The 21,215-nt window shown below is 40.5% G+C and overlaps 1 protein-coding gene across 1 annotated transcript; it reads left to right on the top strand.

The window, feature by feature from the left end:
• The first annotated feature begins 955 nt into the window (after positions 1–955).
• Positions 956–20,155, top strand: Ppih (peptidylprolyl isomerase H). The gene is made up of 10 exons (XM_047557929.1): positions 956–1,051; positions 1,410–1,474; positions 1,803–1,826; positions 2,065–2,109; positions 2,659–2,701; positions 7,877–7,969; positions 12,210–12,297; positions 12,786–12,826; positions 14,182–14,271; positions 19,976–20,155. Exons 1-9 carry the CDS (start codon positions 986–988, stop codon positions 14,248–14,250), a joined length of 534 nt encoding a protein of 177 aa, XP_047413885.1. The 5' UTR covers positions 956–985; the 3' UTR covers positions 14,251–14,271; positions 19,976–20,155.
• Positions 20,156–21,215: the final 1,060 nt, after the last annotated feature.

Raw genomic sequence — 21,215 nt, 5'->3', positions numbered from 1 at the left:
ATTGGGAGAGTTTTTATTCTTGGAATTTATGTACTATCAGGGAAAAGCTGCGTGTTGCAAGGAATGAGCAATGGAGACATAATTTTGGATAGATGAGTGGCAAGTGATCTGAGTGACAAAGGGTTATTGTTTGGTTGCCCCTGAAGAGGTGACATCTGGGCTCGGCCCTGAATTAAAAGGAGCTAGCCCGCCTTCCCTATAAGGATTTCTAAGAATATTTCAGAATTAACATCTACTACCAAGACCCAAAGGAGAGTATGGATTTTAATGACCTGGAGGTACATAAAGAAATCTAGTAACTAAGGGTGAGTCATACCCGAAATGAGGCCTGATTGCTGGTGGCCAGATTGATGCATTTAGGGCTTTGGACGTAAGAAGCTGAATTTTATTCTAAATATGGGAAGGCAAGAGTGATTTCTTAAGTGCAAAGGCTATTTTAAAAATTCTAGTTGCTCTATGGGAAATGAGTTAGAAGCTTATGGCAGAACTGAAATTAGGATTCTAGTGTCCTGAATTCAAAGAAGGATAAGTACTGAGCCCACTCGTTTTAAATACAGAGGATGAACAAAACAGAGGTCCTACCCTTGTGAGTAGAACAACAACAAAAAAAACCCACACATGCACACAGTTCGGAGGTAAGGGCTTCCAGAGCTGATTAAGTACCCTTGCTTATTCAAAACGCCCTGGCTGTAAAAAGATTAATTTGCACTGCACTAGTACAGCCACGTGAATGGCGTGCCTGTCGACCCTGAGCAAAAGATGCCCAGGCTTTCCTCCTCCTCCTCCTCCTCCTTCCCGCGCTTCTTTCCCTGGAGAGCCCCCGAGCTTCCACCAGCCAGTCCGAGCACACCGCGTCGGGGGCGGGACCGGGCCTTGGTTAACTTCTACTGCGCACGCCCCGTTCCCCCGCCCCGCCCCGCCCCGCCCGCACTCGGGGCTGGGTTTAGTTCACCGGAAACCAAACCTCTGCTTCCGGGTCAGAGCCATGGCGGTGGCAAATTCAAGCCCTGTCAACCCCGTAGTGTTCTTTGATGTCAGCATTGGCGGCCAGGTAAGGTACAGGGCCCACCGAGACCTGCGCGGAGGAAAGCCGCACGGGGCTAGCCGGGCACAACTCACCAACCCAGAGAGAGAGGACTCGGGAGCCAGAGTGTGAAATTGCACCGGAGCCTTCCCATCTGCGGGGCGGGAGGGAAGGAGGGGGAGGAGTCTTGCCCATCCAAGCACCCTGCTTCTGGAGAAACTGGGCAAGACGAAACGTTAAGCTAGGCAGATGGAGGAGGAGGAGAAGAAGGAGGTGGAGGTGGAGATGGAAGTGGGAGATGCCGAACGGCATGGAGTTGGGGCATCTCCCGTGAGCCCTTCACGGTCGTGCGCTGGTGCTTCACAACGACTTCCGCCGTTTGCAGGAGGTTGGCCGCATGAAGATCGAGCTTTTTGCAGACGTTGTACCTAAGACAGCTGAGAACTTTAGGTAAGGAAGTACTCAACTGCGCCAGAATAACAGAACCCGGAGCCGGACCCCAGTCAACCCGCGGAATCACCCATCTGCCTCTGTCCACTCAGTGCCCTTGAGATCTGTTTTCTCTGGGTATTGTTCTGCCCGAATGGGTACTGCTTTTTTATTGCTCTCGTGTCAGTTTATGTTGTTAGGCTCTATGCCTGTGTGTCTTGATATCTGACTGCCTGGTTGGTGGGCTTGCTGGCTGCAATGTCTATACCCCTTCATCGCCTTCTGAGATTAGTGGTTCTAACAGCTATGACGTCATGGTGACTGAACTGTTTACTCTTTTCCCTTTTAGGCAGTTCTGCACTGGAGAATTCAGGTCAGTTTTCGCCTACTCCTGAGGGTGTTCTGAGGCTGCATTGAGGTATTAGGAAAACACTGGAAAACCCTGAGTCATAGAAGATAATACCCCAGGGATCTATCCTTAGTTTTTTACTTTCTGTACATCTCTTCTCCCGACCATCTTTAGGAGAGTCCCTTTGGCTCCAGTGTGTCCTAAACCGGAAAAGCCTATGATTACCTGTCATCATTCCAAGTCTCTTTCTTTTTGGTTATAGAAAAGATGGAGTGCCAATAGGATACAAAGGGAGCACCTTTCACAGGTAAGTCTTTTGGCGAACCATTCTCGGGATTTTCAGAAATAGAGTCATCCTTTGTTATCAATGGGGGGTTGGTTCTAGAAACCCCTACACCCGCCCCCATGGATACCTAAATCTGAGAATGCTTAAATCTCTTATTTATTAATTTTTTCAGTACTCGGTATTCTGAGACAGAGACTCACTAAGTTGCTTAGACTGTCTTTGAACTTGGAATCCTCCTGCCTTAACTTCTTGAGTTGCTGATATTACAGGGGTGTGCCACCATGCTGGGCTAAGTTTCTTATTTTATTTTTGGTACTGGGGATTGAACCCAGGGGTGCTTAACCACTAAGCCACATCCTTAGCCCTTTTTATTTTTTTAGTTTGAGATAGGGTCTTGCTACATTGGTTAGGGCTTCAACTGTGTTGCTGAGGCTGACTTTGAACTTGCAATCCACCTATCTCAACCTCCAGAGTTGCTGGAATTATAGGTGTGCACCACCTCACCCAGCAAGTCAATATTATTTTTAAACCATAGAATCTTCTCTCAGTATCTTTTGCTTTCTGTTTTAGGGTCATAAAGGATTTCATGATTCAAGGTGGAGATTTCGTTAATGTAAGTACTATTTCTTTCCTATCAAAGATCTATAGGCCAGGGGCTGTAGTTGTGGCTCAGTGGTAGAGTGCCTTGGCATTTGGAAGGCCCTGGTTTCGATACTCAGTACCACATATGAATAAAAAGATAAAAGATTCATTGATAACTAAAAAAATTTTTTTTAAATTATTTAAAAACAGAAAAAAGATCCATAGCCAATTTTTTTTTTTTAATACCAGGGATTGAACCCAGGAACACATAACCACTGAGCCACATCCCTAGTCCTTTTTATTTTATTTTATGTATATATTTATTTTGAGACAGAGTCTCACTAAATTGCATGGGACCTTGCCAAGTTGCTGAGACTAGCCTTGAATTTGTGATCCTCCTGCCTCAGCCTCCTGTGCTGCTGGGATTACAGGTGTGCTCCACTGCTCCCGGCCATAGATTTGGTTTTTATTTTGTTTTTGCTTCTTTTACCATAAGAACCCAGTCTTCAGGCTTGAGAGCAATAATAGAGTTTGATGGGGAAAGTGTGAGTGATGGGAATGTATTTCAGAAGGCTGACTGCAACTGACAGTACCATTAAATAATAGATATCTGCATTATATTGAGTCATTGATTTCCTTGATGTAAACCTCGGCCTTTTGGGGTTACAAACTGAAATTTTCTAGCATACATACAAATGGTTTGTGAGAGACTCATACTAATTGTTCCCATGAAACTTAGAACTCAGTGCAATTTTTTAAATTTTCTACAATTTGTTTTTTCTAAATGGAAGTAAGTCTCTTTCCAGTCAACTGAATGCTTATATTCCGTTTTCCATTTCAAATCTGGAACTTTAGTGTCTGGAAAACAGTGGGCCTTTCTGTTTATATGGTTTTTGTTTGTTTGTTTTTGTTTTCCTTTTGAATGCTGAGTTTTTAATCAGTAATTGATTAGTGATCAAGGAATCAAAACAAAAGATAGTTTTGGGGGTATATTTGCTCCATTCTTTGGGTGAGTCCAGGTGATTAGTCTTTTACTGCTAACCATGACATTCTTGTGACTACACTATTTGTGTCTGATATTGAGTCTTCCACTCTACTACAACCTTGGAGGCCATTGAATAAACCAGTTTTCTTTTCTTTTTGTTTTTGTTCGTTTGTCTGTCTTTTGGTACTGGGAATTAAACGCAGGTCCTTGCTCACTAAGCTACATCCCCAACCTTTTTAATTTTATTTTGATACAAGTTCTCACCAAGTTGTCCAGGATGCCTTGAACTTGCTGTCTTGCTGCCTCAGTCTCCCTTGTTGCTGGGATTATAGACATGAGCCACTGTGCCCAATTCTTTTATGAGTGAATTTTTGTTTGTCTTATGGTACTGGGAATTGAATGCAGAGGCACTTTATCACTGAGTTACATCACCAGCACTGTTTTTCTTATTTTATTGTTTTATTTAAGACAGGGTCTTGCTAAATTGCTGGTGCTATCCTTGAACTTCCAATCCTCCTGCTTGTTCCTCCCAAGTCACTGGAATTATAGGCATGTGCTACCATGCCCAGTTCTCTCATGGTTTTGGTTTTGGTTTTGGTACTGGGATTGAACCCAGCAGGTCTTTTACCACTGAGCCACATACTCAGCCCTTTTATTTTTTTTTATTTTGAGACAGGGTCTCACTGAGTTGCTTAGGACCTTTTTAAGTTGCTGAGGCTGGCCTTGAACTTGCAATTGTCCTGGGATTACAGGCATGTGCCGCCACTCCCAGCATCTCATGTTCTCATGTGTTTTCAAAGACCTCTTTCTTTCCTGTGCAAGGTTTGCAGAGTAGCAGGTTTTGGGCTAAATTATGCTTTTAGTTATGTTTTGTGTCAACTGCATGATGTTGTATTTCAGGTACATGTTGTTATAAAACTTTAAATTCCAGAAGCGTTCTGGAGTTTTCTCTTTAAAAAATGGAAAATGGTGCACACTCATAATCTCAGAAACTTGGGAGGCTGAGGCAGGAGGATTGCAAGTTAAAGACCAGCCTCAGCAACTTGGCAAGACCCTGTCTCAAAACAAACAATAAAAAGGGCTGGAAGTGTTGCTAAGTGGTAAAGTGCTCCTGGGTTCACTCCCCAGTACCCCTCAAAAAAAGGAAAATGGGGGTTCACTAGGCCCAGGTTTCTCATACAGTGACAATTGGGTATAATCTAGTAATTTATCTCTTTAGACAACATGGATCCTTACCATTTCACAGTTTCCACTACCTGTTTCCCTTATGTATGTCACCTGCTCCTCTAGGCATTTAAAGTTTTGTAACTGCTGGTAGTGGGACTTGTTAACTGATTGAAAAAAAGGACTGAGAATCTGTCCTCTGTCTTTTTACTTTCTTCCTATAGGCTCTTGCACGGTGGGGTTGTTTTACAGGGATGGGACCAGTTTCTTACTGATCTTTGCTTTGTGCCTATCCCATCAATTGTTGATAACCCAGTATCAACTGAGAAAATAATTGCTCAGTTTCTACAGTTCAGAGAGAAGCAACTGCTCAGACTTCCCTTAGGGAAGACAAGGTAGAATGAGGAAGAACCAGAAAAAGCAGGATTTAAGACCTAAAGTTTGAACAAGACAGTTTTTTGGGTTTTTTTGGTTTTTTGTTTGTTTGTTTTTGTAATATTTGTTGTTTTGTTTTGTTCTGGTCACAAAAGAAAAGTGTGAAGAATAAAATTAATCATGCCCAGTCTCCTCTCAAGGAATACATACTAATAGCATTTTGGTTTATAATTGCTAGTCTTAATATATCAGAATATGTATGTATGTGTATGTATACTTTTTTTTTTTTAATTGGGTACTGGGAATTAAACCCAGGGCTCACATATGCTGTGCCACTGAGCCATATCTCCAGACTTTTGTTTTTTTGAGATAGGGTCTCACTTGGTTATGCAGGTTGGCCTTGAACTTGGGACTTCCTGCCTCAGTCTCCTAGGTAGCTATGCTACCTGGCTGTGTGTATGCAAACTTTTTACCACACTTAAGCTGACATGTCCTATATTACTCAGGGTCCTCCAGAGAAACAGTACCAACAAAATGAATGTGTATGAGTACGTATGTATAGAAATATATATGTTTGTATATATATTATAAATGAGGGAATTTGTTAGATTGACTCACACAATTACAGAGTCCGAAAAATTCCATGATGGCTATCTGTAAGCCAAGAACCAGAGAAGCCAGAGGCCTCACGTCCAGGAAGACTGACAGTGTAGCCCCTAGTATGAGGCTGAAGGTCCAAGAATCCTTGGAGGGTCTCTAGGTGCAAGTCCCAGAGTCCAAAGACTGAAGAACCAGAAGTCTGGCACCAAAGGGCAGTAGCACAAATGAAGGTGTCCCACTCAGGAAGGAAGAACAAGAGTTTCACCTTTTTTTGCTTGTCTGTTCCTTCTCTCTAGGCCCCAACCATTTGGATAGTGCTTATCCACACTCAGGGTATGTTTTCCCCATTCAATCAGTGTCCATGTGCCAATATTCTCTGGAAACACCCTCGCAGTCACACCCAGCAAGTAATGCTTTGCAATTCTCTAGATATCCTTTTTTTTTTTTTTTTTTTTAAAGCTGTAGATGGACACGATATCTTTAATTTATTTATTTTTTATGTGGTACTTAGAATTGAACCCAGTGCCTCATGCATGCTAGGTGTGAGCTCTACCACTGAGCCACAACCCCAACCCCTTTAGATATCCTTAATCCAATAAATCTAACATCAAAATTAACTATTACGCTTTAATTTTTTTTTTTTTTTTTTTGTATTTAGAAATTGTCTATCCTTTCCCTTGTTATTAACTTTTTTTAAAAAGGTTTGTAGCTAGGCACGGGGGTACACACCTGTAATCCCAGCTAGTTGACAGGCTGAGGCAGAAGGATTGCAAGTTTGAAGCTAGCCTTGGCAACTTAATGAGACCCTGTCTCAAAATAAAAAATAAAAAGAGCTGAGTATGTAACTCAGTGGTAGGCCTTCCCTTGGTTGGTTCAATCTCTGGTAACAACAACAAAAAGATGATTTTATCCTCACTAGATAGGTGAAGAAGTCAAGGTTGAGATAGGAAGTGACTTTCCAGATAATAAGTGATAGATTTGGAACTCAGATCTAGGTCTTTCATTACACAACATGTGATGTTTAGCCAAATGAAAGTTTCAATCTGGACAGTTTCCCTCTCTTCCTAGGCTTACATTAATCCAGTTTGGTAGTCTTTGCCTCAGAAAGGGACCTTGTATTCTGTACTAGGTCATTGTTTTCAGTCCTACCACACAGCAAATATTCTTTATCTTTACTAATTGACTGGAAAAGACTTATTTTTTTGGCACCCCTCAGTATTATCTTTAAACCTCAGGGATTCTGTTTAAGGCTTTACTACCCAGACTTCAGTTTGTTTACTTGAAAAATGGAGATGATACCACTTACTCCACGGGATTATTGTAAAAGCAAAGAGATAATGCAAATCTAGTTTAAGCAGGAATTGGGAATTTATGATTAAGGTGGGTATTTCACAGAATCAAAGGAAGAAATAGAACCAGGAACTAAAGCTCCATAGAACCAAAGTGATTCTTTAACTCTGTTTCTCTGTTGTTCTTTGTACATCTGTACTATGTTCTCTTTCTGTCCTCTAATCTACTTTGCAGAAGATAGACACCTCTATTTTCCCATTTCACTGGGGGCAAATTCAACCTCAGAGAGAGCATCTGTCCCACTTCCAGATTCAGAGATGAAATTCTAGTTGGCCCAGTATGGATTAGATGTTCTTCCTTGGACTTACCAACTTTGGACAGAAGGGTACTATCATGTTATACAGACCAGACTGCCAAGAGCTTACCCACCCTCATAGATAGTTTGGAGGAGTGGGTGGGTACTTTTTATGTTACTATAGTCATGAAAGTCTTTGGGAATGGCTAGGATTATATATGTGATCACTGTATTGTTGTTCCTTACTTTGCTCTTGTCTTAACAATCGTTCTAGAAGATCTGTTTTGTCCAGTCTATGAGATGCATGGTGAGAGTCTGGTCTTCCAGGTGCCTTACCTGGGTCTTGCTTTGGTTGCAGGATAGGAACAAAGACATGTGGCTTCCAAGGTAACCAATAAGAATAAGAGTAGACTTTAAAGAAGATGGACTTTGAGTTTAGTAGTTTCTATGGTGCCCAGCACTCCAAACCACTAATTCTTTTGCTTCTCTCTGCTCAGGGGGATGGTACCGGAGTTGCCAGTATTTACCGGGGGCCATTTGCAGATGAAAATTTTAAACTTAGACACTCGGCTCCAGGCCTTCTTTCCATGGTAAGTGCGGTTCAATCAAGATTTTGGGTTAGGTTGATAGTCAGCAGGTTTCTGGTCCCTTGTGAGGCCCAATCCTGTCTCTGAATGGGAGCAAATGCTTTCCTTCTCTTGCTTGACTCCGGTCTCAACATCTTCCACCCCTACCTCCTTCCTTAGTCTAGTTGTTGGGCAAGGCCTGTAGCATTTTTTACCCAGACCTCAATTTCCTCACCTGAAAAATGGAGAAGAAAATTGCATTCTGATGTGTTTCTTACTTTTTTTTTGAGACAGGACATGTGGCTGGGCATTCAACTTTATGGCTCAGAACGCACCCAGGTGTACTATTGAGACCTGGTGTTCACCTGCTCATTGCTTACTCATGTTGACTAACTCACTGAAGCTCTTCACTCACGCTGTCTGCTGGCCACTCACCTGCTCTTGCTCACTTACCTCTTGTTCATCAGTCCTGCTCCCATTCCCACCACCCCTGCCCCCGTTTATAATCTCCACTCAACCATCTCAGCCCGCTTCACAGTCTTCTGTTCTCTTCCTCAGCCCTCACTCATCCTTTCCCTTAGTCTTCCCTTTTGCTTCTCTCTTATTTCCCACCCTTAGCACCAGTTTCCCTCCATCAGTGCCCCAAGTCTCACTTTCCCAGCCCTAATATTTACATGCATATTCTCTGTCCTGCTTGCCCACACTTCACTCATCTTGTTAAGGGAAGATTTATTCACAGCTACTCTGTTTCAGGTCTGATAGTAAAGTATAAGAATATAGCCTTGATCCCTGCTATTGTGACACCACTTACCAGGAGAAACACGAATGTAAACTGACCAGTTTGGTATAGTGTATTCTGTGCCATCAGGGTATTAATGTGAGGGTACCTTGGTGGACATAAGAGGATGGGGAAGGCCCAGAGGAATGAGAATGATTGCTGCTAGGGGTTAGAGAAGCCTTCAGGAAGGGAAGGACATTTGAGTTCTTAAAGGAATTGTGTACTCAATAACAAGGGGAAGGAGCATTTCAGGTGCAGCAGGTCTGAGACCATGAAATAGCAGGGCTGCATATTCAAGGGGCAAAAAGCAATGAAGGTGGTAAGAGCAGAGGATTCAAATGGGGGAGGGAAAGGCCAGTAGAGACAACTGAATGGGCAGGTAGGCCTAGCTCTTGAAAGACTAGAAAAAGGATGAGATGTGTGGCTTTCTTTCATGGGTTTTTGGAAGCCACATCAACACTTTTTAGAACAGGGTTGATCAACTTTGTGTTTTAGAATGGAGATCCTGGCTTCAGTGTGAGTGGCATATGGGAAACTAGAGCAGGAAAGTCTTTGAGAGACTGCCCTAACAATTGTTTGAGACTAGATTAGTGGTTTGCAAGCCCCATTTTAGGAAAGCTGGCCGGGACAAGTACAGGTAAAGGTGCAGAAACAGCTAAGGTGAGATTATCTCTCTCTCTCTTTTTTTTTTTTTTTAATGGGATTATCTTTGCTATGGGAATTAAAACTCTTCTCTGTTCATGGCATAGTGCTGGCGCCTATGGAGGAGTTAGGAATATGGAAGGAAACCCTGGTTTCTGTCCCCTGTAGGCTGGTACTAACTAAGGTGTTTTTCTTGTTGATGTTCGTTTGGTTTTGGTACTGGGGATTGAAGCCAGGGGCACTTTATCACTGACCTTTTATTTTTCATTTTGAGACAGGGTCTTATTATTGAGACAGGCCTCAAATTTGCAGTCCTCCTGCCTAAATCTGAGTTGCTGGGATTGCTGGCAGGTGTCACTATGGCTGGCATTATTGGCCAACTTGTGCTGTCACAAGTCTCGTAGCATGGTTGTTTTGACTTCCATCTTCCCAGTAAGTTCTTCAAGGTCAGGGATGAGTCTCATGATTACCAGGCCTTTCTACCTAACATAGAGCAAATGCTGATGAGTGACAGAACAACAATTAGAATAATTGGTAACATTTATTGGATATGTAATAAGCACCTTACCTGCCTTAATTCATTTTAATCCTCTCCAAACGTCCTTTTAGATAGGTAATAAGGAAACAGGCACAGACAGTTCATATGACCAAAGTAAGGTCACACAGTCAGTGGTGGAGCTGGGGTTCAAGCTAGGTCATCTAGCTACAGTTATTCTCTAAACATAAGCTATACCACCAGAAGAATGAATAAATAAGTGCCTAAGGACAGATAGTGTTATAAAATGTGAGTTATAAAAATGTGTCATATGACTATTTTTGTTCCTACTTGATAATAAATGATTATACATGACCTGCAAAATAAAGATAGATGGAATTAGGGTCCCTGGGAATTCTAATCCCTTGTTCCAAAGCATGGGCCTATTTTGGACAGCTCAGGTATTCCCTTATTTTCATATATGAGATGTTCTTTTTGCATATGTTTGGTACTAGGGATTGAACCTAGGGCCTCGTGCATGTTAGGCAGATTCTTTGCCACTGAGTAACATACCCAGCACTTTTTATTTTGAGACAGAGACTTCCTAAATTGCCTAGGCTGGTCTCAATTCTTCTGCCTTCATCTCCTAGGTAGCTGGAATTTCTAGTGTATGCCACTGTGCTCAGCTGAGATGTTCTCTTTTTTTGTACCAGGGATTGAACCCAGGGTCACTTAATCACTGAGCCATATCCCCAGCCCTTTTTTTCTTATTTTTTATTTGAAAAAAGTCTTGCTAAGTTGCTTAGGGCCTTGCTAAGTTGTTGAGTCTGGCTTTGAACTTGCAGTTGTCCTGTCTCAGCCTCCTGAGCTGCTGAGATTTCAGGCATGCACCATTGCACCCAGAAAGATGTTTTTGAATACATGTATGAATGCCAAAAATAACCTCATTTTACTCTTTTCATCTTACATAAACTAAAAATAGCCTCATCTTACATGGGAGATTTCTAAAGCATAATATAAAATTCTGGGAATACCCCTAGATATTGGCTTTAATATATTGCTAGTATTTCATAAAAATTTTTAAATTCATAGTTGAATAGAGACTTAACCATTTTAAATTCATTAAACATCTGATTAAGACTAGTGACCTACCTAATATAAGTACCAGTTTTGCTGGGCGCAGTGGCGCATGCCTATAATCCTAATGACTTGAGAAGCCAAGGCAGGAGGATCTCGAGTTCAAAGCCAGCCTCAGCAATTTAATGAGGCACTGAGCACAGCGAGATCCTGTCTCTAAATAAAATATAAAAAGGGCTGGGATGTAGCTCAGTGTTTGAGTGCCCCTGGGTTCAATGCCTGGTACCAAAAAAAAAAAAAAAAAAAAAAAAAATCCAGTTTTGTCTCGGTAGTATTAATTTATGAGACCTATATTTCAGTTTTCCATTTCCTACTCAGTTTTTTCCAAAATAAGGGAAGTTATGCAATAAAATTTTCACATAGTTACATAGTCACTGTTGTAAGGCAGTGCTGCTGAAACAACTTTGCTTTGTTTATATACAAAGTTTGAACTTAGCATATTAAAGGCAGTTTAATGATATCAGTATTAAATACATAAAAATATACTTCATGTGAAAAATGTTTTTTGCCAAGTATCACTCAGCTTTGTTACTATAACCTGTTCATTTGTAATATGTTATTAAATATGATGTTAAAACAACTTCAAGAGAGGAAAAGGATATAGCTAGAGTTTTGGACTCTCAATTTAAAATAATACTTTTTCCCATAAAATTCAACAATAGTTTTGGGTTGTAGTGGTAAATGTAAATAACCACAAAACAAACATGATAGTTTGTTATGAAGCTATTTACTGATGGATTTGAGACAGTCTTAACTTTGTTACCCAGGCTAATGTCAAACTTGCCATCCTCCTGCCTCAGCTTCCCAAGTAACTGGGATTACAAGTGTGTGCCACCATGCCCCACTAGTATAAGTCCACTTAGATAAAAAGCTTATTGCACAGGAAACAGTTCTTTTCCCAGCAGGTACTGAATTTGTAACTGTAATCTAGTTATAACCAGTTTTGGACAAAATACACCAAATTATGTCTCATAAAAAAATTGTTTCTCTTATAAAAACTAACATTTAGGAGAAATGTGCATTTATTAAAAGTTGTAATTCCTCCAGGACAGGAATTGTGTATTCTTTTCTTCTCCATATCCTAGTGTTCTAGAATAGGCTCTGGCTCATGATCAGTGCCCTGTTAGGTTTTCTGAAAGACAGCATGGAGGAATCAGGCTCTTTTGGGAAACTTGGTCTTCAGCTAATATGACCAAGGACACTTAACTGCAAGTATATTTTGTTTCTATCAGGCAAACAGTGGTCCCAGTACAAATGGTTGTCAGTTCTTTATCACCTGCTCTAAGTGCGACTGGCTGGATGGGAAGCATGTAGTGTTTGGTAAGTCCTATTCCTGTATTATTGTCCAGGCCCCATTAGCCTAGGGTGGGACTTCTGGATCCAGTCCAAACTTCACTAAGAGTGTTCAAGTGGTGTAACTGCTCTAGGTAGTAATAAGGAAGGTAGACGTGGTAGGAAGGTAGGGAAGATATGTGGTTAGGGAACTGGAGGGAAGGACAAAGGGCCATCTGATGTAGTATGTAACCATTTGGGTAATATGTGTTCTAGGGGAAAACCCAGATGGTAACATTAAAGAAATGCCACACAGCATGGTTCAGTGGAGCTTTGGAATTGCTTAGTCCTAAACTTGAGTCCTGGCTTCACCACTTAGTATCTGTGAACTTGACAAGTCATTTCACCTCACTGAATCTCAATTTTTTGAAATTAATAAGAGAATCTAGTGAGATAATAGTTAAGAATGTGTATTGGGAACTGAAAAATACTATGCAAATGTGAAAAATAAAGTCTAGTTTGTGTTCTTTCTATAGGAAAAATCATTGATGGGCTTCTTGTGATGAGAAAGATTGAGGTAAGTCTTAATTCAATGTCCTTTTCCTCAGTCTTCCTGATCTGGTATTATCTGACTAGCAGTGAGAAGATAAAGTGTGAGTGGGCTTCAGTTTGTTAGGCCCAGTTGTTATTGTCCCTGGTTTCACAGATTCCCTCAGAAACAGGAGGGAATACCTCTCAAGTTTTCTTAGCCCTGGAAACTGATCTCTTTGTGATCTCTCTTATAACCTTTTCACCTACTTGATAAAATTCCACTTCTCAGCATTGCATTAAAAATCCTTTGTGAATGATAAAATTATGGCATTTGCAGGCAAATGGATGAAATTGGAGAATATCTTGCTAAGTGAGACAAGCCAATCTCAAAAAACCAAAGGACGAATGATATCGTTGATAAGTGGATGATGACCCATAATGGGGGGTGGGAGAGGTTAGTGTTAGGGTTAGAGTTAGGGTTAGGGAGGGAGGCAAGAATGGAGGAAGGAAGGACTGTATAGAGGGAAAAGAGGGTGGGAAGGGTGGGGGGAAGGGAAAAAATAACAGAATGAATCAAACAACATTACCCTATGTAAATTTATGATTACACAAATGGTATGCCTTTACACCATGTACAAACAGAGAAACAACATGTATCCCATTTGTTTACAATTAAAAAAAAAAAATCCTTTGTGATCTGGTCTCTGTCTACCTCTTCATGGCACCTTCTCTTGCCACTTCCTCCTTTGTGTTCCAGTCACAGTAGTCTACTAGGTCTTCTCTAAATATGCCATACATGTGCCCACATTCCTACTCTTCCCTGTCCCTGAACCTTTGCTCATGTTCTTCCTCTACCTGGAATGCTCATTTTTTTTCTTCCTGGTGAGATCCCATTCACCCTCAAATGTCTCCACTCTGTGAATCCTTCCTTGACTTCTTTCCTGTCCTTTTAAAATAATTTTTATTTGTTCTTTTTAGTTAGACATGACAGTAAGATATATTTTGACATATTATACATACATATAACTTCCCATTCTTATGGTTGTACATGATCGCGTGTACTGGTGGTGTGTTCATATGTGAAATAGGAAAGTTATGTCGGATTCATTGTACTGTCTTTCTTCCTTGATTTCTTTAAACATCACTTTAGTTACTCCATTTGTTCCTTATACATCTATTTTTTAATATTTATTACATTGATATATCACAGGTTTGCTCTTTCTCAGAGTGTTACATTTTCTCTTTGTGTTATATGGTTTATCTGTCTACAAGGGCATGCACAATCATATTGGTCTCTGAGTTCTGAATCCTTAGCATAGGGGGCTGGCAGGTATCAGTAAATGTTTAAGGGAGTGAGCAAGTGTCTGAGTGAATGAATCTCCACTGTGCTTTTTTTTCTAGAATGTTCCCACAGGCCCCAACAATAAACCCAAGCTGCCGGTGGTAATCTCACAGTGTGGGGAGATGTAGTTCAGACCAAGACTGAGTCAGGTAAGTGTGTCTTTCTCCTATTTGCTAGGAAGGATTCAGACTCCAAAGAAGGCAGCTTCGGTCTAGTGAAAAAAAAAAAAAAAAAAAAAAAACAACACAAAGTTGAATCCAATTCCGCTCTGTGTGACCTTAGAAAAATCACTCCCTTCTTTGAGCCTTTTTTCTCATGTGTCAGAAGGAGAATATACTGATCCTTTAGGGTCATTGTGAGAAACAAAAGAGGAAGGATTATGGAGGCACTTTGCTTTTCTCTCACTCTGAAAACCACCTAGACAGTTTCTAACAGCATTGTCAAACTGTAGTTCCATTCAGTAGTCCCACTAGAACGACCTGATTCCAACCCTGGGCAGCTCTGCTGGGATCAGCCTCTGCAACCAGGAGACACATCTGTCATGCTTTTTGTCAGAACTGCTGTTGCAGTTCTAGGCCCTAACTTTGAATGCCTTACATTGCTCCATCTATACAGACTCCATTCCTTCCCATACTTGCTACTGCCCACTCTGTTCTGGGTAGCACACTAGTAAGAATTGAAAGGTCTCTACCTTCAAGAGCTCTTAGGAAATAAGACATTCTCAGAGGTCATCACTACTAATAAGAGTGACGTTACAAAGTGTTTTAAGACAACAAGGGAAAAATAGGTCACTCCCACCTAGGTGAGGGGTGGTGGTATTCTTTTTTTCCAACCCTACAGAAAAGTTAGGAAAATAGTAAATTGAGCGCTAGATTCACCATTGACTAACATTTTTGTTTTATTGTTTTGACTTGACATTTGTTTTTGCTCTCCCTTCTTCACTCCGTTCCCATTCCCACTCCCTCTCCTTCTTTTTCTTATTCCTCTTCCCCACCTTCCTTCCCTTCCTCTTTCCTTTCTTCCCCTCCTTTCCATTCTTTCCCATTTTAAAATTGCAGACTTCTTGAGCCTACAAAATCACAATAATATTATCTAACATAGAGTACATGTTTACACTTCCCAGTTGTCCCCAAACTTTTAGAGCTTTAAAACAAACAAACAAAAAAGATCCTGGCCAGGTATAGTGGCATGTGCCTTTAGTCCCAACTAATTCGGGAGACTGAGGTAGGAGGATCACTTGAGTCCAGGAGTTCAAGACCATCCTTAGCAACATAGTGAGACCCCATCTCAAAAAACAAAAAAAAAAAAACAAAATTAAAAAGCTCAGTCAAGGTTCCTGTCATACTTCACTTGGTTCTTTATTTTTTAATTACACAAGTAACATAATACAATCTCTTTTGAAAATTTTCACACCAAAGAGATAAAATAAAACCCCCCCCTGAAATCCCTATCTCTTCTCATAAGTCATTTCCCTATCGGTTTGAGTTTTTTTTTTTTTTTTTTTTCTTTTTGTGGTGCTGAGGATTGAACCAAGGGCCTCAATGCATGCTGGGCAATGCTCTACCACTGATCTATACCCCAGCCCCTTGGTTTGATATATGTTCATCAGGACCTTCTTTTTCCATCTAATTTTGGAAGGAAGGATTTATTTTTCCTAACTATATTATACTAGACTGTTCTTTTTATCTTTTTCCATTTGGCATTAGCTCTTGATTTTTCCTTCTTGGTTCATATGAAACTAACATATTAAAAACAGAGCTATGATAAATACTCTATCAGACATTTGTACCATATAGTTTTCCCTTAATGATTTGAATAGTTATACATTATAAATATTAGTTCTCTATTTTATATGTTGTGACTGTTCTCTAGAATATATTGGCATTGTGTTATTTAAGGTTGATGATATCCTCTGCTAAATGGAATTTCTAAATTTTGATAAAGTCAAATTGTCAATTCCTTATGGCTTTTCATTTTTGTCTTGTTTAAGAAGGTCTACACTTCCTCAGATCATAATTTCTTATGTATTCTTTTGAGTATTTCTGTAGTTTTGTTTGTATACTTTAAAATTATCTAGATTTTATTTATCTGTATGGTGTAAGATAAGTTTCCTGTCCTTTTGCCTAAATGGAGGTCCAATCAAATACCAGACCATTTTAATGATTGTATATACCTTCATCTATGACATACTTTGTGTTCAGGCATCTGGTACTTATAGGCATTCAGTAAAAATTTCTTACATGGGATGGTAGAGAGGGAGAATGCCAGGCATTTTTGACAGGGAACTGGTGTGAGCAAATGCTGAGGAAGGAATGCACAAGTGCGTATTGAGTGCTGCAAGTGGACCACACTCTTGTCCACCCAAATGGTCTCTTCTTAGGCCTAGCTGATACCCTGAGCCTTCCTTTCTACCAATATTGGGGGCCCCTTGGGCTCAACATGTTCTCCCTCTTCAGTAGGTATTGGCCCTTCTTACCATTTCCCACCCATTTCTTTGCTGTAACTAAAGTTGCACTCATAGGTCCTTTTCCTTCTGAAGATTGACCACTGATCATACTGGAGGACAGAAGATAACAAAATGAGTAAAGTTTAGAAATTCTTTTTTTTGGAGCCTCTTTTTTATTTTTGTGGGTTCTTCACAGAAAGTTACTAGAAGTTCTAATCTTTGCCCCCATGAAAGCCCCTCTTGTCAACCTGCAACCCAAACAGAACAGATTCCTCAAATAACCATTTTACATTCCAGAGACCTTCTAGACCAGGACTGCCAATAGATAATCCTTTCAGTCCCATGTTTGCACTGCCCTCTACAAGTGGTATTTGAGCACTTGAAATGTCACTGGTGTGACCATGGGACTGAATTTTGAATTTCATCTAAAATTTTTAAGAGTCACATATGTCTAGTAGCTACTCTATTAGCCAGTGAACTCTCAACCTAGGTGCCTCTAGTTCAGTCTCTTAACCCTGACTTGCTCAGGATTGTGTCTCGTAGCTAATACTTAGAGACACTAATAAAAACAGTTATCCTTTATTGAATACTTCATGTGTCCAAATGTTGAATTAAGAATTTCACTTGAATTACCTCATATTACCAAGAATCCCTATCATGGCAGAGTGGGGAAGGGTGACAGTATTATCCCATCATTTTTCTTCCCAGCTGTAAAGTTACAAGCACTTCTAATCTTGCACTCTTATGAGCTGAAGGGGCTAGGATGGAGATGGAAGACAGGTGAAGTCTCTCATCATCCCTACATCCTATGGAGCAATGCCTTGCAGAACTCTTTCAGATTTTGCATTCCCAGGATCTGACTTTGTTTTTGTTGAAAATGAAGGTGTCTGTGCAGCTCTAATGTAGAAACCTTGGTTTTATCTTAGTGGGTCTTGGGAAAGCTTTTTATGATGAATTGGGTTAGCTATAGCACAAGGATCCTGACCTCAGGATCTTCCTGCTGTGGTCTGAACTCGGTTCTTGGCTACTTATATGTATATAGAGGTCAGTGGAACCTCTGGTTTGACAGCCTCAGTGTCTTGGAAGAGAGACTGGCTGTAAGTTTAGGCAGCTCTGTTAATCTAATACACTGCCTTCCTCCCTATGATTTTTCAGACCTTCTACCAGTTCCAAGTGGTAGAGAGCTTTTCTTGGTTCATTGTTGCCCAAACTCCCATACAAATGAAAATCATTTGGAAGCACTTGCTAAACTTAATTTCCAGATCCTCTCCTACATCAAAGAAGTGTAAAAAACAGTCTTTTATTTTAACATTTGTACTTAGGAAAAAATATATCATTAGTACACACATAATATTACAGTTATTGCTTATAATGAGACAGTATTAAAATTCAGATAGTGATAATGTTAAAAAAAAAATTGGACCTGTGGACAATAGATATTGTAGTAGTTGAAGGTGCTTCAGGCAACAAATTCTTCTCTCCCCTGGGAAGAGAGTCCATTGTGTTCCTGTGATTCTCAAAGGGATCCCTGACCCTCCAAAAAGAACTAAACTGATGAGTCAATGAAAGATTTTGAGCAGGAGAATCTTAGATGAATTTTTTTCTTAAGGAGATTCTGACAGGATAAGCTGGAAGCTAGTAGGAGTCATTGGTTTTCCAGACAAGAGAAAAGAGGTTCCACATGAAAACAGGTCTAGAGAGTACCCCTGTGAGATTTGGCAGTTCATACTTGTGTGCCTTTTGGGTGTGTAAAACTATTTGTTCCCTGCTATGAAAGTTAAAAGCCTACCAGCTGAAAAGGCAGGGGAAGGGAGAATGTCAAGCTCCATTCTAGTTCAATCCAGTGCAAAGGCAAGCTGGCTGCAGCATAACCAGGCCTTACACACATGGAAATGTGACTTTTCAGTGGAATACTATTCAACCTTAATAAAAGAAAGAGGTAGATCTCGATGTATTGGCAAGGTTTCTAAGGCAAATGACAGTCAAGATGGTGTGCATTGTGTAAACAGAGCACTATTTATATTGAATAATTATTTCAGAAATTTATGAAAGCATAAGTAGTAGACTATTAATAGATACTTCTGTGGAGTAGAATAGAAGAGACTTTCTATTCAGTTTATGTTGTCCTAATTGAATTTTTCACCTTGAGCATGCATTTTATAATAGAAATACATACTGTGTATATATGTAGTTTTAACTAATCGTAGTTCCTCTTAGCCCCTCCCAAGAGATGTGTCTAACATCAGTTTATAAATCTTCCCCTGGTCCCTCTATCTCCTCCTTTCAGCCACAAGCCTAGGCAGTGGTTCCCACTTGAGTGCTCCCACAACACTTGGGTTCTCCTTCCATTATAACTTTGAGCAGTGTATCACAAATGTGTTAGTCTGTTTTTCTCTGGACCAAGAATTCCTTGAAGCAAGGACCATGTTGACTAACACAGTGCCTGGTCCAGTAGAGCTTAGGTCTTGGTGTGCTATGCAACCAAAGTACATTTATTCATTTTTATACTCTTAAGTTGATGGCTACGGTTAAACTTTTAAACTTTTTTTTGTTCATGGTTTTTTTCTTTGAACTGGAGATTGAACTCAGGGGCATTTTACCACTAATTTACATCGCCTGTCCTTTCTATTTTTTTGTTTGTTTGTTTGTTTTGAGATAGAGTCTTGCCAAGTTGCTGAGGCTAGCCTTGAATTTGGGATCCTCCTGCCTCAGCCTCCTGAGTGGCTGGGATTAGAGGCACGTACCTGACTCTCAGGGTTGAACTTCTGTCTGAATCTGGCATCATAGAGGACTCATTGTCCTACAGAGGAGAGTGTGGCCACATTTGGGGAGTGGAAGGAGGAGAGGGATAGTAGCATCTGAGTGTACTCATCCTGTTCTTTAGTACAGCTAACACTAAGGCCATAAAAAAAGCGAGCTTTCCTTTCTCTGTATTCCTGGGACCAAAACCTGTAAGGATTGCTCTTTGTTCTGGAGCTCCACAAGGAGCGATTGAAGCCTGATGAAAAGGACAGGCCTTGGAGCCAAGTAGACCCAGAAGTCTCACCACTGTCTCACTAGCTCTGACCTTGGTTGTCATTAAACCCCTTGGGATTATAGTTTGCTTTTCTGCCTATAGATAATATGTATTATACAGAAGTATAAAGGGTAAATAATGAGACCATATATTTAGCCATAGATATTAGTATCTTTTTCTTGGTTCCATGCAATATATATTTTTGTTCTCTATAGGGAACCAAAAGTCTGACCTATGATAAAAAGTTGAACCGGTTTTACTCTTTGGAGAAAGAGGATGAGAAATGTAGGGGAGGGCTAGAAGCATTGTCTGTCATGAATGTCACTTTTTTATTCCCTTGAGCTGCTTATTTCCCCATCTTCTACTGACCTCCCTGTTTCTACCATTATAGATTGTCCCTTGCTCTGGGTGATGTTCTTGAGTCAGATAGGCTGGACTGGCCTCTCTGTTTGCTCTCCTGCCTGCTGTGACCGTGTTTGATCAGAAGACCCTGGAAGTATCACAGATTCCGAACTACAATTGTCTGTGCTCAAATCTTCAACTGTAAATAAAGGTTTTTGTTTTGGTTTGATTTGGTTTTTGTGTATGTGCATGTGTATTGTTTTTAAAAGATTGTGATGGCCAGGCATGATGGTGCATACCTGTTATCCCAGTGACTCAGGAAGTTGAGGCAGGATTGCAAGTTCGAGGTTAGCCTTAGCAACTTTGTGAGATCTTTAACCACTTACTGAGATCTTTTCTCAAAATGAAAAATAAAAAAAGGACAGGGTATAGCTCAATGGTAGAGCACTCCTACATTGAATCCCTGGGGGGCTGAAATGGGTGTATGGCAGGTAAAATGTGAGTAAAATGGAGAGGTGAGGTGAGGAGAATAGGTCAAAAAATGATTTCTTGGAAGAGGTGAGATCTGAGGTAAGTATTGACAGATTTTTGGAATTAGCCAGGACATTAGGATGGGGAAGAAGGAGTCTGTTAGAGGTGGGGAACAAGGTGAAAGTTATTTTGCCCATACATCAGCAGTCAGCTGGAATTGTGTGTAGTGTGGTCACTGCATGGCTGAATAGTGTGAGCTCCCAGGGTGGCAAGGGGGACTGCAGAACTCTGGAGTGAGAGTTCCCAGTTTGGGACCATAGATGAATTCCAACATAACTGTTGGTCCTATGGCATTTCAGTACCATCTCTGCAGTGTGGCTACAGGGAAACTAGTTTCTTAACAGCTCATCTTCATGTCAGCTCATTGAGTATGAAGAGAGGTAAATGAAGTAACTGGATGAGTAAGTATGATGCTTTTCTAAGAAACATTTTTTTTATTTATTTTTATTGTAAACAAATGGGATACATGTTGTTTCTGTTTGTACATGGAGTAACAGCATACCGTTTGTGTGATCATACATTTACATAGGGAAATGATGTTTGATTCATTCTATTGTTTTTTCCTTCTCCCCACCCCTCCCACCCCTCTTTTCCCTCTATACAGTCCCTTCTTCCTCCCTTCTTGCTCCCCTCCCACCCCCCATTATGTGTCATCATCCGCTTATCAGTGAGATCATTCGTCCTTTGGATTTTTGAGATTGGCTTATCTCATTTAGCGTGATATTCTCCAATTTCATCCATTTGCCTGCAGGTGCCAT

The sequence above is a fragment of the Sciurus carolinensis genome, chromosome 1 (assembly GCF_902686445.1).
Source record: "Sciurus carolinensis chromosome 1, mSciCar1.2, whole genome shotgun sequence".
In the NCBI taxonomy this organism is placed as follows: domain Eukaryota; kingdom Metazoa; phylum Chordata; class Mammalia; order Rodentia; family Sciuridae; genus Sciurus; species Sciurus carolinensis.
Note: the sequence above shows the minus strand (reverse complement) of the source record. Positions and strands in the feature narration are given on the sequence as shown.

What these genes read in the sequence shown, in the direction of transcription:
- Ppih (XM_047557929.1), top strand. Translation starts at nt 986, where the DNA reads ATGGCGGTGGCAAATTCAAGCCCTGTCAACCCCGTAGTGTTCTTTGAT. An exon ending in AAGACAGCTGAGAACTTTAG is followed by an intron (nt 1,475 to 1,802) that starts GTAAGGAAGTAC and finishes TTTCCCTTTTAG; the next exon opens with GCAGTTCTGCACTGGAGAAT. An exon ending in AAGGTGGAGATTTCGTTAAT is followed by an intron (nt 2,702 to 7,876) that starts GTAAGTACTATT and finishes CTCTCTGCTCAG; the next exon opens with GGGGATGGTACCGGAGTTGC.